Raw genomic sequence first — 13,067 nt, 5'->3', positions numbered from 1 at the left:
TTCACGCTTAATAGATCTAACACAATATAGACTAAAATTGATATTTATTACAACTTCAAGAGTTTGCAATAAAATGGTATCAATCCCCAGAAGATTTTGTTTAAAAGTAGATGAAAAAGTATATGATTAATTTGTTTGTTAAGTTTTGTAGCCACATTTCGAACAGCTTAATCTTTTTTAGATTGAAATTAGTTCTAGTCTTGATCCTTAGACATAATCTACATCTAGACGTAATATAAAAATTAAAAAAATGAGAAGAAAAACGTTAAAAAATCAATAAAATCACGCAACTATTTTGCCTATAACGGCTGCATTGTTTTCCAAGCTCGGTCTGCTGTTGTGCTACAGTTTTAATCGATGTTTCTCGTAAAAAAATAGACGACGTGTCCAGTCAATAAAAATTCAACAAGTTTGCAAATAGCCACGAGTACTCTATATACGCCGCGCCGATTCTATATACAGTATATCCCCGGATTGTCTTTACAGGAAAACAAACTTTTTTATTATTAACATCTGCTTGTTCTGGTTAATCCCGTTTATACTTTTCCAAATTTCCATACCGTTTTAGAGAAAATTAAGAAAAACATGAAAATATGGTTGAATTTTTTCAGTCCTAAAAACGAAAAGGCATTTCTATGGTTATATCGTTTAGATTTCATTGTTTGATAGATGGTTATTATCCAATTTGATTAACGTTATATTCTTTGCTGTTGTTAAAGTATCATATTTTCCGATAATTTTCATCACCCCTACCGCAGCATTGAACTAAATAAATGTTGTACTTCTTTATCATTTTAAAACACCTATAAATTTTATGTTAATTAAAATTGTATGAATAACAATCTATCAAAGAATGAAAGTGAATTTATATTACCATAGAAACGCCTTTTGATTTTTAGGAAAAATTCAAGTATATTTTCATGTTTTTCCTAATTTTCTCCAAAACGGTATGGAAATTTGGAAAAGTATAAACAGGATTAAAAATTTTAGAACAAGCAAAAATTTTATGAGGAATGCAGTTTTCTCAAAATGTCAATAATAAAAAAGTGTTTCCTCCTATAAAGACAAACCGAGGACATACGGGTAGCGATCTATGAAAGAGATCGCTGTTTATTTAAATGAGTTTTGTAGTAAATTGATAATACTCCAATAGTGTGTTCGCATTCTTGAAATCCCTTTCACAGACAGAGATCCAGTAGACGTACTTTATATGACTTAACAAAACTGTCATGGGTGGAAAGTTGAAAAGTGTATAACTTGATGTGGAATGCAATTTATGTTGGAATTTTTGATCTGAGTACAAAAAAATACACAAATCTATAGTAATACACGGAAAGGCTTTCTTAAAAAAATGAGAACATAAATAGTGGAGTAAAATCACTGAGAAAAGTCGCTTCCTTCTCAAAAAAAAATTTGAAGGTATAACCACATAAAATCGTTATGAAATGATCGGTTAGGGCTTTGTGCATGTGAAATTACTAATTACGACCTTTTGGGGGGTGGTCAGAAATTTTTTATCCCGGAAAATGTCGAAAATCTGTCAAAAATATATAACCATGTTTTTTTTACCTTTCCTACGCGATAACTCCTAAACTAATCAACTTATTTCACATACTCTTTTTTTTAATCGATTGAGGACACATAGACGGTCATAGCTGATGTAATTAAAGTTCCATAGTGAGTGTATTTTTTTGGAAAATTGATTAAACTTCAAACATTAACTTTATTGTATCATGATTTTCGGTAAGCGAGAAACTTTCTTATTTGAAGGAATTTTTACATAGTATCTGCGTATGAAATAAAGAAAGAATATTGAAAAAGTTTTTAAAGCTTGTTACAACCTTCTATTACTAATAGTTTTAGAGTTATACTGGTTTAAAGTTATCAGTATCCCGTGCGCGCGCTGTAGAGTCGCCGCGCTGTACATATACCGCCCCGCTGCATCACGTTGTACGGCGCGGCGTGCTAGATGTGGCATTAATTTATGTTTTAGAGTAAATGTAGAAAATTCTTAAAAGTAATATGTAGGTGGCACATATGTAGGTGTCGATTTAATATGACATATTTTTGTAATATTTTTTTATGAAAACATGATTACATTATTTTTATTACATAATAAAAGGATATATCCTGAAGTTTGCATAGGATTGAAACTCTTTTATTAAACTACGAATTTCTTCTTTTAATATATGTAGGTGTTATCATTTGTGTTTTCTGATTTTGCTCTTTATACCACTTACATAAAGATTTAAACAAAAACTTAAAAAGAGCATGGGCAACTAAAATTAGTCCTCGAATAGCCCTGGAATATTATTTTTCGTCTTACATAATTTTACAAGTATTTTCGACATAATTATCTGTTTCCGTAAAAATGGCAAAAAGGCCTCCATTTCCAAAAAATATATCCAATACTGACAAAAAACGCCAAATTAAGGTGCATTCCGCCTAGCATAAATGTTAATTTCACATGTAATAATTTAGGATTATTCCGTAATATTTCGCGAGCTTTTGAATAAATGACCAAGTGTGCTGTTATATAAATATGGTTTTGTTTTAAAGTTTGAGCTAAATCTATTAATCTTACCATCGAAGTATATATGGTATCACATTCGGTAGGTGGATTGTTTATAAATGGCAAGTATAATATTTTGGAAACAAAAATGTCGTTGTCAACTAAAGTTAAAATCAGTCCAGTTTAAAAAGTTACTTTTGCTATGCTAGATTACTTACTACTTGCCACGCTAGATTCTTTTTTAGATTTTTCTCTTCTTCGAATCTTATTTTTAGATTCTTTTCTATCCAACGTTATAGATTTTAATGAAGGATGTTGGGCTAGATTAGATTTATTTGATCTCTAACTATAACAAAGTGTTGTTACAAATCCTAATAAGCATGGAACATTGTTAAAACTAAATTAACTTAAGCCTAAAAACTAATAATACTTAATTATATGACTACAGTTGAACAAAAAGATATACATATATGTGTATGTATATTAAATAAATATTTACTAAAAATAAATATACTTTCAATTAAAATGCAAAAAATTTACTAAAAGTAATTTTAACGTAGAATTAGAAATTAAAATATATGTGATTCACATGTATTTAATAGCAACATATTTCACATGATGTGAAATATATTTGAATGAATTATTGCTATCTATAACACAAAAACTATAATTACCTATTTAAAAAAAGCACACAAGAAAACAGCACAACATTTTTTTCACAAACAATAAAAGCGGGAAGAGATATTATAAAAATACTTATCTGTCAGTGAAAAATTCATCCAATATATAGTATGCTTTCTTAATTAAAAATGTCGTTAATTTAGCCTTGATTTGTTTGGGATTATATAAACAAACGTTGTGGTATTTAGCATCATATGCAAATAAATCGTCATATCCAGAAATCTTTGCGTACCTACATATAAAGGCGGATTCTGACGACTCGTATACTTGGCAAGTACGCCAATATTTGCGTACTTGGCAAGTATACTATCTTTGTAAACATTTTTTGCAACAAGCTTGGCGCTCAAGCTACGTGGCGAGCGACAAATAATTGCACAAGGAAACCACTTACATTACATGGCAGGTATATCCCAATAACAAATTCTGTTTGTACAAGTACACGAGTTGTCAGAGTCGGTCTTAATAAAAATAAACTTTAATAAATAATAATAGAAATCTACGATTTTTGATGGTCATAAACGGTTATAAACTTTAATAAATACATACATATTTGATTTTTTATTAATTCAATAATTTTTTTGAACTACATTTTTTGTGTCTCACGTATTAAAAGATTTACGGTAAATAAAAATAATTAATATTATTCTGGTTTATGAGAAATTATTCAGCCCTATTGGCAGAAGAAATACTGACTATGGATTTTTAGAGAACATATCAATTTTATTAATTAATCATATCAATTAATTAATTAAAAAAACTTATGAACATAGTTTACAACATAAGATACCTGTTTGTCTAGATGTTAATTTGTGATTTTTGCTCTTTTTTCCTATTTTATCACATATCAAACACATTATTATAATATCAGAATCTCATATTTAACTAGTTTTCTTTTTATTAATATAATATATGAATAATTGTCAATATAATATATTAACAATTATTAATTAAGCAACAGCAACATCATCTTGCCTTTTTTCCGCAGCATTTATGATAGTTTTTAGGTTTCGTATAGTAGGATTTAATAAAAAACTTATCATTTTCGTTAATAGTTTTTCCGCAAATTAAACAGTCCATAACTAAATAATTTATAACGTACAGAATTTACTAAATTTCAAACTGCAGGTACAATGCACATAATCAGAAATAGGCTTATGGAACTTCGCGTTCGCCGTGCCACCAAATAAAATCGAAGTCTCGGGGCGGCGAGGCCCGAGCGGTCTAGCGCGCGGCCTATTCGTAAATTTAATTTAGGATAACTAGAAAAGTATTAGCAATAGAAGATTATACCAAGTTTGGTTTGGTAATATTTGAAGTTTAATCCATTTTCCAAAAGAAGCTATAACCGCCTATATGTTCTCAATCGATTAAAAAAGAGTATGAGAATAAGTGGATTAGTTTAGGAGTTATCGCGTAGGAAAGGTAAAAAAACATGGTTATAAATTTTTGACAGATTTTTGACATTTTCTGAGATAAAAAATTTCTGACCACCCCAAAAAGGTCGTAATTAGTCAATTCACATGCACAATGCCCTAACTGATAATCCTGTATAGATATGATGTAGTTATACCTCCAACAAATATTTTGACACATTTTCATATCGTTTTTACTCGACTAATACATTGGGCCATACATACCACACAATCACTCTTAGGGCGCAAACATAGTGAGGAATCTCGATGCGATGCTCACCAAGATGCTGGCCGCGCTGCTCGCCAGGATGCTAGCCGCGATGCATCCTACGCGCACTGTTTTAAAACGGCGAATAGGTGCGCGTAGGATGCATCGCGACTATCGTACAAACATAGTGCGGGGCATTTCATCTCGATGCGATGCGCGCCATTCACTTCGCCATCCGGCGATGCTGAATCAAACGATTTAATTAAGACTAATTTACAAAGTTCCCACTTCGGTCATTTTCAAATCGAACAGGTCCCGACTATATTACAATAAACTAAACCATACATATATTCGTAATATCAATCAATCAATTTAGTATTTTTTAATATTTCTTCAAATAAATTCCATTTTTATGATTTTTGAAACAATGAGTGTCACGATTGTATCATAAACGTCGTTCTTTAATTATAACTTCCAGCCAATAAAACTCTTTTATTATTTACTTTACTTTTTACTACCATTATTTACATTATAAATGACATCATGTCCTCATTTCGGTTTATCTAACTAACCAAGAAAATAATACAATATTAGTTTTGAAGTATCTTCAAGGAAAAATTTGAACGAGGGAAAAAATTTGTAAACTAATGGGGACGCCAAAAAGTTCTCAATTTTTCTCTTGTGCCGGCCCTGTAGAGAGTTAATATTTTGCAGATACATCTACATAATTTTTTATAATTTCAGAAAAAAAAACTTAGAACTTAAAAATATTTGGAAATTAATCTTTAAAAGCGTTTATATTATGAATATATCAATATGCTTCTGGATATGAATATACAGGGTTTCTCACCGTAGCCGTTCGTTAGAAGTTTTTGAGGTTAGGAAATACTTAGAAGTTTGAAATTTTGAGACTTAGGGTTATTTAACCTTTCCTTTCATTTAAAAATATTTTCAAGGTTACATCACTTCCGGTTACACCGGAAGTCGCTATTAACTTCCTTATTTTAAATGAAACACCCTGTATATTATTTTATTTTTGGATTTCTAAGAAAATTTTATGATGAGTTTCATTAGGTTTCCCTATACCTATTTTCAACTGTTTCTCAGATATCTTGATTTATTTGAAAATGTTTACAGATTTACCCCTATTTTTAACAGTCGGTCTTTTACTCATTTTGAATCGGTTATAAACGTTTCTGCGGTAAACCGAAGTAGAGGACTAATACTTTCGAATCCATATTGACAATTATTTATTGCATACAGGGTGTCCAAAATTTGATAACTGATTAGATTATTTTCAAACTCAAAATAGTTCATTTTTTCAAATGAGACACCCTGTATATTTTTCGATATTGGATGCAGAATTCACTTCTGCATCCATTTGCTATAACTTTCTCTATACCCATTTTCAACGGTTTTTCTTGTTAATCCAGTATTTTTTACTTTAATTCACTTTAGAATCGACAATATCGTTTGTGTTTTAAAGAAAATAATTATGTTAAAGTAAAGAAATTGAATGTAAATAGAACATACGAATAAAACAGGAACAAAACAAAAGTGAAAACGTATAAAATATAACATAACATAACATAACAAAACAAACGTATTTTCAACAGTAACGGTGAGGCATTAATTATTATTACTAGACGTTAGTGTATCCCTATTAATAATAAAAAGTTAACTCAATAATTACAAAAATTTTGTTCATAGCAATCACTTCGGATAATAATTCTTTTGTAATTATTGTGTTTACTCTTTTATTATGGTAGCGATACACTAACGTCTAGTGTTAATAATTATTAATGCCTCACCGTTACTGTTATACGTTTGTTTTGTTATGTTATGTTATATTTTATACGCTTTCACTTTCGTTTTGTTCCTGTTTTGTTCGTACTGTTCTAATTACTTTCAATTTCATTACTTTAACATAATTATTTTATTTTAAAAAACACAAACGATATTGTCGATTCTGCCAAAAATTGAATTAAAGTAAAATATACGGATTAAAAAGAAAACCGTTGAAAATGGGTATAGGGAAAGTTATAGCAAATCGATGCAGAATTGAATTCTGCATCCAACTGTCGAAAAATATATAGGGTGTTTGAAAAATGGACTTTTTTGAGTTTGAACATAATCTAATAAGTTATCGAATTATGGACACCCTGTATGAGATAAATTAGTTGTCAATATGGACTTCAAAAGTATTAAGCATACCGCGCACTTATGCGCAGCGCGGCGCGGCGAAGCGCGGCGAAAAACCGTGCAACGGATTAAATTTGTGTTATATAATGCACGTCCGCTGACTCAAGCGAAGCAACCGCTTGCACCGCGCGCCGAAGCGCCGTTCGTTGCAGACCTGGAATCCAAAGCGAGGAAATTCTCTTCGGCGCGCTTCGCGTGCCCTAGTGCGCGGTGGTCTGCGGAAACTATCTCTGTTTTCGGTCATTTTCGAAATCTATTTCGGGTGTCTTCGGGATGAAGGATTCTACGATTAATGTATTACTAATGGCATTTAGGTTACGTTTAATCAAGAGCCGTTTTGTTTCGTTTGAGTTTGTTTAGTACTTGTAATTTAATTATTGTTTTATCATGGATGATGAAACGTTCATTTTAATTATACAAAGTTATAAAGAGATATATGATATTGGAGATCCCAATTATCATAATCAATTGAGAAGGGACAATATTTGGGAAGAAATTGAAGAAAAATGCGGAATAAAAGGTATGAAATTTTAATTATTTCCCAAGTTTATGGAGTGGGTAGCGGTACATAAACGTAGTACGAATTTGTTGTACAGGGTGAGTGAAGGATAGACTAAAGTTCTTTGTTCATTATCTCATTTATTTTAACAATTACAACAAAAGACTACAAAGAACAAATTTTAGAGAAGTTTAAGAGATGCCCAATTTAATATTTCTTTTAAATGTAGAGAGCACATATTTTACGCAGAGATTCTGAGTAAAATTCTATAATTTTTTGTATATAGTTTTATATACCTAAAACTATTAGTTATCTATCTATACTAATATATAAAATCCTTAAGTGACTGACATACTGATTAATCACGATCCTGCTCAAACCACTCAACGTAAGAAGCTCAATTTTGGCATACAGGTTGATTCTAGGGTGTAGAGGTTCGATAAGAAGGGATTTTTCGAAATGCCAGTTCCAAGAGGGTGAAACCACCCCTCAAATATTACAATATTTTTTATTTAAAAAACGGTCAAGTTTCCGAAAAAACGCTTACACACGTATATTTTATTTTGTTGTTTTACATATTTTAAGATTTTTTATAAATGTATACAGGGTGTTTCATAAAATATGACCATAGAGTAATCACGATTCTGCTTAAACTGCTTGACGTTTAAAGCTGATTTTTGGCAAACGGATTGACTGTGGGGTGTAGAGGTTCGATAAGGAGGGGTTTCTCGAATCTCAAATTCCAAGAGTGTGAAAACGCCCCTCAAATATTACAATATTTGTTATTTAAAAAACGGTTAGTCTTTCGGGAAAACGCTTGGACAAGCATAATTTATTTGTTTTTTTTTTACATATTATGAATTTTTTTAAAAAATCATACAGGGTGTTCCAAAAAGTTGGGTAATTTCTTAACCACGATTCTGCTTAAACTGCTTGACGTAAAAAGCTTATTTTTGGCAAACCGATTTTTCGAAAGTCAAATTCCAACGAAATTTAATCTACAACTTATGCTGCCATATTATCAAGTTATATTATGATTTATATGAAAATTAAAAATATTTCCAAAATTCTCTTTGAAAAACAGGGGTTGAAATACACTACCCCTAAAATAAATTGCACTTATTTAAAACTCAAACAACCCTGTATAATTAGTCATCGTTATAATCTTATTATATATCTAGTTTTTTCTGCCTCTTCTAACCATTTCGACTTGCCAAGGTAATGAACCAGTCTCAGAAACAAAGTAATTCTTAAATTTTTCCCTGACATCTACTGCATAAAGAGATGGATTTCCACCAATTCCGGGGATATCTATTAGACCTTGAGGTATTGTTCTATCATCTTCTTGTTCTTCTTCTGAGATCCCACCACTTACATCACAATCTCTCAAAAAATTGTGAAGACAACATGTTGCAAGAACCACTTTATCCAAATGTTCAGGTGAAATTTGAAGCTTTCTTTGGTACAAACGAAACTTTTTTACTAAAATGCCAAACGCGTTTTCGGAAACCCTTCTTGCTCTACTTAGTCTATAATTGAATATTTTTTTGTCTTCTTGTCCTGAAGTTTGTGAGCCAGGAAATGGACGCATTAAATGTTCATGGAGAGGAAAAGCTTCATCTGCGACAATTACATGAGGCATTAATATATTTGTTCCTGGTAGATTTCTTTTTTCAGGAAAATCTAGCTCATCTTTAAAAAATTTCCTTCCAAATTCTGAAGAAGAAAATACTCCACCATCACTATTACGTCCATAAGATCCAACATCAATTGCCAAAAACCTATAATTAGCATCGACCAAGGCCAGAAGTATAATACTAAAACTTTTTTTGTAGTTAAAATAACGTGAACCGCTATTTGGAGGTTTATCTGTAATTACGTGTTTTCCGTCAAGGGCACCCACGCAATTTGGAAAATTCCATTTCCGTTGGAACTCTTCTGCTACATTTTTCCATTTTTCTTTGTTGGGTACTGGCAAAAATTTGGGGGATAGTACGCGCCATATTTCTTCACACACTTGATAAACTATCTCTCTAACAGTAGTTTCACCAAGTCGATAGCTCATTGCTATTGTTCCAAAGGTGTCTCCAGTTGCCAAAAATCTGTAAAAAACATAAAGTTATTTACTCGTTACTTAAAATTATCTTCTACATTTTTGTCTAAATACTCGTATAAGGTGAATAATAATGTTACCTTATGGTAAATTATCTTTTCAGCCGAAGAATGCCGAAAAAGATGGCGCAATTTGAGGGAGTGCTACAGAAAAGCACAGAAGTCCAGACAAACAAAAAGTGGACAAGCCGCTACAAAATCAAAGCCTTGGCGACTAGAACAGCAAATGAGTTTTATGAAACCATTTTTAGCAGAAAGGCCCCAACAATCAAATTATTCAACACAAGACATAATCAACACAGAACCTGAATCAGATGGTATAGTTGATACAGTTGTATCGGTTCCTTCACCGGCGTCACCATCATCCGCACCCAGCCCTTTATCTTCTATTTCACAAAGCAGTAAAAAAAGAAAGTATAGTTCTGTAAAAGAGACACCAACTTCAGTAGCACTTCAGGAATATGTCAATTATAAAAAATCAAAAATTCATACTCCCAAGGACCACTTAACAAAATATTTTCAATCAGTTGAGGAATCTGTCAGGACTTTTCCACCTATATTGCAGATTCAGGTTAAATCTAAAATATCAGAGATAATTCATGAAGCAGAATTAAAAAATATCACCTCGCCTACCACCTCAACATATACTCAAGTCGATGAATCCCCTCCTTCAGCATATCAACAGACTCTGTCTTCCCAAAGTACAAATATACATACACTGCCACCATATAAACCACATGTTTCTCAGCAGCAGTCATCTCAGTATAATTTAAATTATTCATCAGGCACGTATGGCATTCCAACACGACAGCATCAGCAGTCACTCGAGTGTCTTCCTATGCATACAACTCCAGCCCATTCTGAGGAGAATTTGCAATATTCACCTCAAAATTATAACAGCTTTTCTCTCAATGAACCACCTCGAAGTTATAACAGCTTTTCGCCCGATGAACCCGGACAAAAGTAATTTTTATTTATGTATTGCTATTTGTACATCACATATAAAATAAAGTATTTTCTACCAATGTACAGACTACTTAATTTAGAATAATGAAAAAATCTATCCATTTAAAAAAGCATGCATTACATAAAATAATATAAATTATTCTCTATTAATTTTATTTAGACAATATTAAAACTTGCCTGAGACAAACTGAAAGTCTTTCGATAACGTCAATTGAGCAGCGAAATCTAGAATTTTGACGCTCTATACTTGGTCTTAACAAAGAAAGAAGTTCACTAAATTTTCGTGGGTCATTCTATAATACTTGAAAAATTTTCTTTCGTCTTCAGAAGATCTGAGTGAAGGTGATGGAATTCTCCGTACGTATTTCTTTATATTTATATTATGAATCCAAGATTTTCTTTTTTGTTCTCACGCATTTCTTCTTCCTCAGCTATTGTACATAAAGTAAGAAAATCTCCCTCTGAACTGCTGCTAGAACTTGAGCACATAATGAAATTTTAACACACCTTTATCAAACCGTCATAGAGATAACACTAAAATTAAAACGGTCAGCTCAAAACAACTTTAAATACCAACCGCGTACGCAAAACCGTGCATAAGTTAGCGGACCCATCAAAAATTCGCCGCGCTGCGCCGCGCCGCGCTTCGCATAAGTGCGCGATATGCTTTAGTCCTCTGCTCCAGTTTACCGCAGAAGCGTTTATCACCAATTCAAAATGAGTACTGTTAAAGTAGACCCACTGTTAAAAATAGGAGTAAAAATGTAAATTTTTTTAAATAAATCAAGATATCTGAGAAACAGTTGAAAATAGGTATAGGGAAATCTAATGAAACTCGTCATAAAATTTTCTGAGAAATCCAAAAAATAAATAATATACAGGGTGTTCCATTTGAAATAAGGAAGTTAATGGCGACTTCCGGTGTAACCGGAAGTGATGTGGCCTTGAAAATATTTTTAAATGAAATGAAATTTTAAATAACCCTAAGTTTCAAAATTTCAAACTTCTAAGTTTTTCCTAACCTCAAAAACTTCTAACGAACGGCTACGGTGAGAATCCTTGTATGTATCTCGTCATCTAAACTAATTTTTACATCTTTAAAAATCGTTGCAAGACTAAAATAAGTGAACTTTGTCAGCTACTGTATATTTTCATTATTTCATCATTTAAGTTTGGATTAATGTGTTCTAAGAATTTATTTTATGTTTTCCCTTGTTTTGTCTAACCTTTTTTTATAGCATCATTAACTTTCTAAATTGAATGCACATTTATTTTTATTTTTGTATCCGTAATCACAGGGAATTAGTTGTTAAGTCAAAAATTTCATATCGAGCCACTAAGCACGGATTCCATTCACTTTTAAATATTTTTCGATTCCGACTCATCGGAAAGGACACAGTTAAAAGGACAACGAAACAAATGGAAGTTTATTCAGAGGTTTACAAAACGGGAACTTCTGATATATGTGTTACTGTGAAATATCGAAATCTGGTCAATGTCAAAGTTTCTAGAATTTACGAAGTCTTGTTGAATGTCAAAAGAAAAAGCAAAGAAAATTTGTATTTCTTACTTCAGTGAATATTCAACTTGCACCATATGTTGTAGGTTCAATTTAATATATACAGGGTGCGTCTTAAATAATTGCAAATATTTTTAGGGGTGGTATATTTCGATCCCAGAAACACGTCTATGAGATTTTTTTCGCGAAAAACAAATTTTGAAAATTTGGAATTTTTTGAAAATTTTTTTCAAAAATGAGTTTTTTAAAATGTCTAGTTAAAAATATATCTCCATAATATGGCAGCATTGGTAATAGATTAAATTTACAAGAAAGAAAACCCCGAAAAAAAACAATGGTTCTCAAAATTTGAGCGATTACCACCAACCAATCCGCCGACTCCTGAGATATAAAATCTATGAGGAACCTGAAAGTGTATCCCTGCAAAACGCAGCTGACCCACACTTTGTGGGCCGTTGCGTTGCAATCCGCTAGCTACTACTTCGTCCTGTGTCGCCTCCTCTTCTAGAGCCGTTTGCTGGTCGGTGGCCAGTGCAACCTCTGGGTAATTATTTGGCAGCACCACTATTTTCACTTGTCCAGCAATAGCAGCAAAGCTGGTGATACGTCCCTGCTTGCCTTTCGGTGTTAAACAGCTTTCCATCCTGGTTTTTTTCTTTCCTTGCCCAAGCAGAGGTGAGAGGTTCTCGTTCCCTCTCTTGCCATTTAGTAGCGCCAGGCTGTTTCTTGGTTCCTTTGCTGTCCACTTTTTCAAGGAGTATTATTGCTTTTGCTTCCTACCGCCAGGAAGGGGATCCAATGCCGGGTAGACGAAACGGTAGCTTGTTGAGTCTAGTGGTAGGCTCCCGACCCTTACTACAGGAGGTGATAGCTTGTGTGCCACTTATGGAAGCTGGTCTCTCGCAAGTGTCAGCCGTTCCTTCTATAGTTCCCTTTGGGATTAGTCCTTTGGAACT

The 13,067-nt window shown here is 32.4% G+C and overlaps 1 protein-coding gene across 1 annotated transcript; it reads left to right on the top strand.

Annotated features, from left to right (window-relative positions):
* The first annotated feature begins 7,325 nt into the window (after nt 1-7,325).
* LOC115884506 lies at nt 7,326-10,757 on the top strand. Its single transcript, XM_030903103.1, has 2 exons — nt 7,326-7,535; nt 9,731-10,757. The coding sequence occupies exons 1-2, from the start codon at nt 7,403-7,405 to the stop codon at nt 10,591-10,593; spliced, it is 996 nt and encodes a 331-aa protein (XP_030758963.1). The 5' UTR covers nt 7,326-7,402; the 3' UTR covers nt 10,594-10,757.
* Nucleotides 10,758-13,067: the final 2,310 nt, after the last annotated feature.

The sequence above is a fragment of the Sitophilus oryzae genome, unplaced genomic scaffold (genome assembly GCF_002938485.1).
Source record: "Sitophilus oryzae breed Bouriz unplaced genomic scaffold, Soryzae_2.0 scaffold_296_pilon_pilon, whole genome shotgun sequence".
Taxonomy (NCBI): domain Eukaryota; kingdom Metazoa; phylum Arthropoda; class Insecta; order Coleoptera; family Curculionidae; genus Sitophilus; species Sitophilus oryzae.
Note: the sequence above shows the minus strand (reverse complement) of the source record. Positions and strands in the feature narration are given on the sequence as shown.